This window comes from Oryza sativa, chromosome 11 (genome assembly GCF_034140825.1).
Source record: "Oryza sativa Japonica Group chromosome 11, ASM3414082v1".
NCBI classification, from domain to species: Eukaryota; Viridiplantae; Streptophyta; class Magnoliopsida; order Poales; family Poaceae; genus Oryza; species Oryza sativa.
In genome coordinates, this window is record NC_089045.1 from 757215 (window position 1) to 760043 (window position 2829).

General features: G+C 42.3%; 1 protein-coding gene across 1 annotated transcript; it reads left to right on the top strand.

The window, feature by feature from the left end:
• The first annotated feature begins 400 nt into the window (after positions 1-400).
• LOC4349605 (non-specific lipid-transfer protein 1) lies at positions 401-1220 on the top strand. Its single transcript, XM_015761855.2, has 2 exons — positions 401-834; positions 941-1220. Exons 1-2 carry the CDS (start codon positions 488-490, stop codon positions 948-950), a joined length of 357 nt encoding a protein of 118 aa, XP_015617341.1. The 5' UTR covers positions 401-487; the 3' UTR covers positions 951-1220.
• The last annotated feature ends 1609 nt before the right edge of the window (positions 1221-2829 follow it).

The window sequence follows — 2829 nt, forward strand, 5'->3', positions numbered from 1 at the left end:
ACTACTAGCTCCAATTCATCTATAGCCAATCTAATAGCTCATTTGCACAATAGTTACATACTATACTATTAATACTGATCCCACTTGTTATACATACACCGTGTCTTGGAGTCCGTGCTATAGCTGGCTACAAATCTGTAGCCCGCTGCTTTTCTCTTTTTATTTATCTCCTTAAAATATGTTTGCAGCTGGTTTATAGCTTGCTATTGTACTGCTCTTAGTATATACATCATTGAGATTGAGAAGAGTCTAGTATAGCTAGCTCGATGGAGTCCAACTCCCAACGACTTAGCAGCGACTGCCATCAATGGATGTATATATGATTCCATCTATCATCCGCATCTCAGCTCGTTGCCCAGCATCTTCCTATTTATACCCTCCACCCATCGACCGACGATCCATCGATCACCGGCGACGAGAGACACTCTCACTGAACGAAGCTACCTAGCTTAATTACCTAGCTACTCGATCGATCATCAGTCTAGATATGGCGGCTTTGAACGGTAAGGTGGTGGTGGCGGTGATGGTGGTGGCGATGGTGGTGGCGGCGCCGGGGGCGTCGGCGGCGATCACGTGCGGGCAGGTGGGGTCGGCGATCGCGCCGTGCATCTCGTACGTGACGGGGAGGGGCGGCCTCACCCAGGGATGCTGCAACGGCGTCAAGGGGCTGAACAACGCCGCCCGCACCACCGCCGACCGCCAGGCCGCCTGCCGGTGCCTCAAGACCCTCGCCGGCACCATCAAGTCTCTCAACCTCGGCGCCGCCGCCGGCATCCCCGGCAAGTGCGGCGTCAACGTCGGCTTCCCCATCAGCCTCTCCACTGACTGCAGCAAGTAAATTAATCATCCATGCATATGCATGCTACTTTTTTTCAAGTTAATTCAACTTAATTTACTGACTAATCCACTGTATATATGCATGATTATTTCATTGGTGCAGGGTCAGCTAGATCGATTAATCCTGCTTGGACCGACCGATCGATATATCGATCGATGCTGGCTCGCAGTTGATCAACTAGCCAAAATAATAGCTACAGTAAAAATAACAGCTGGGGCATATCAATGCAGCGCTGGTCATCTCTCTCTCTATCTCTGTATACTTTATGTTGCACGCTCCGTGCGTGCATGCTATCTTAATTTTCTTGACTCTGTACACCGCTCTGTGTACGTGTAATCCTACGTTGATGAATTGCATCTTGTCCAGACTTGGACCTAGCTAACTACGTACTCCAGCTTGGCAGCTTCTTGCCGAGGCAATCTGTAGTAATTTCCTTGTTACATTCCCCTGTCCCCTCTACTCCCTCTATCCCATAAAAACAAACCTAATATACTAAATATGACACATATATTCTAGTACTACAAATCTAGACAGATGTATATTTAGATTTGTTATACTAGAATATGTCACATCCAGTCTTATGTTCGTTTTTTTGGACGGAGAGTATGTCATATGCAAAAATTGATAAATGCACATCATGCTCCCTAGCTCTGCACTTTATTATTATTTTTAATTTACATGACAGCTGTACACACATACACACCACTATACACACAACATTACACTCATACCTCCGTGAATACGTCCTCTAACACATGTTTCAAGAGACAAAAACCAACAGCACATCCCTAATATCACTAAAGTCATGTTGAAATCCTATCCGCATCTGTGTAATACTCGTGGCCACTCTATTACTTGATTGTTCACAAGGAAGAATGATACTCTGAAATTGATTCTACCGAAATATGAAAAATATTATATATTAGAATTGATAAAGGGAGAAGAATGAACATAAAAACAGATAATAAATCATTTTCTATCGTCGGAATCACACATCTCCAACGGATGGTGTGTGATGTTATAGCCTGATCCAACGGTTTAAAATGGTGATAATAAGATCTATGTCTACTAGCTAGTAGCACTTTCATAAGAAAACAGCTGGGTTATGACTGGATGGATAGACGGTTCGGTCGTTGTACACCCAAACTCACCAGGGTTAAAGTACTACTATATATATATGTTTGAAACTAGTGTTCACTAATTCTAAGAGTACATAGTGGAGTATATGTGCTTATTCAGTGGTTATATATACTCCTCCGTTTAGATATTAGCGGTGAAAACGGATGTGATAGTTTCTGATCCGATACTCTCCGAATTTGGTTGGAGCAAGATATGGTATATGTTTGTTTAAATCCCTCGGATGCGAATTGTATGGTGCAGGTGTGGATCGGATGTGGTATTGCAAAAAATCGGTGGATATAATTATTCGGTATTTCGAACATATTATCCGATGAACCGTTTAGCAAATTAAATAATCCGAATTTTTCAGCCCACCAGCTCACTAGCCGACTATCTGCCCATGAAAACGGTAAATTAGCTCAACCCACAAATTCAGGACATCAATTAACCCTTGACCTTAACTCACCATCTCAACTTCTGTCTATTTCGCTTGTGCATCTCACGGATGCTGCTGCCATGCACACCAAAATGGAGATCATGCATGTATATATGTTATATTGTTACTGTGTTGATGTATGTACATTATACTGAGTCCGCACCATGTGAAAATGTAGTGAGGTTGACACGTAGGTTGTAGTATTTTATTTCTTTATTTTGCTGCTATCTATTTATATTGATTGTTATCTTGATGTCATCACTACTCTGGACTCTGTATATGTTGACACCACGTCATCGATAACGATCCCAGTTCAGGTACAGAGATAAAACGGAATTAATTGGTTTGGATGGGACTAAAAATTTTTAGGCATCATGTCGGATGTTTAGACACTAATTATAAGTATTACACGTAGACTATTGACAAAATCCATTCC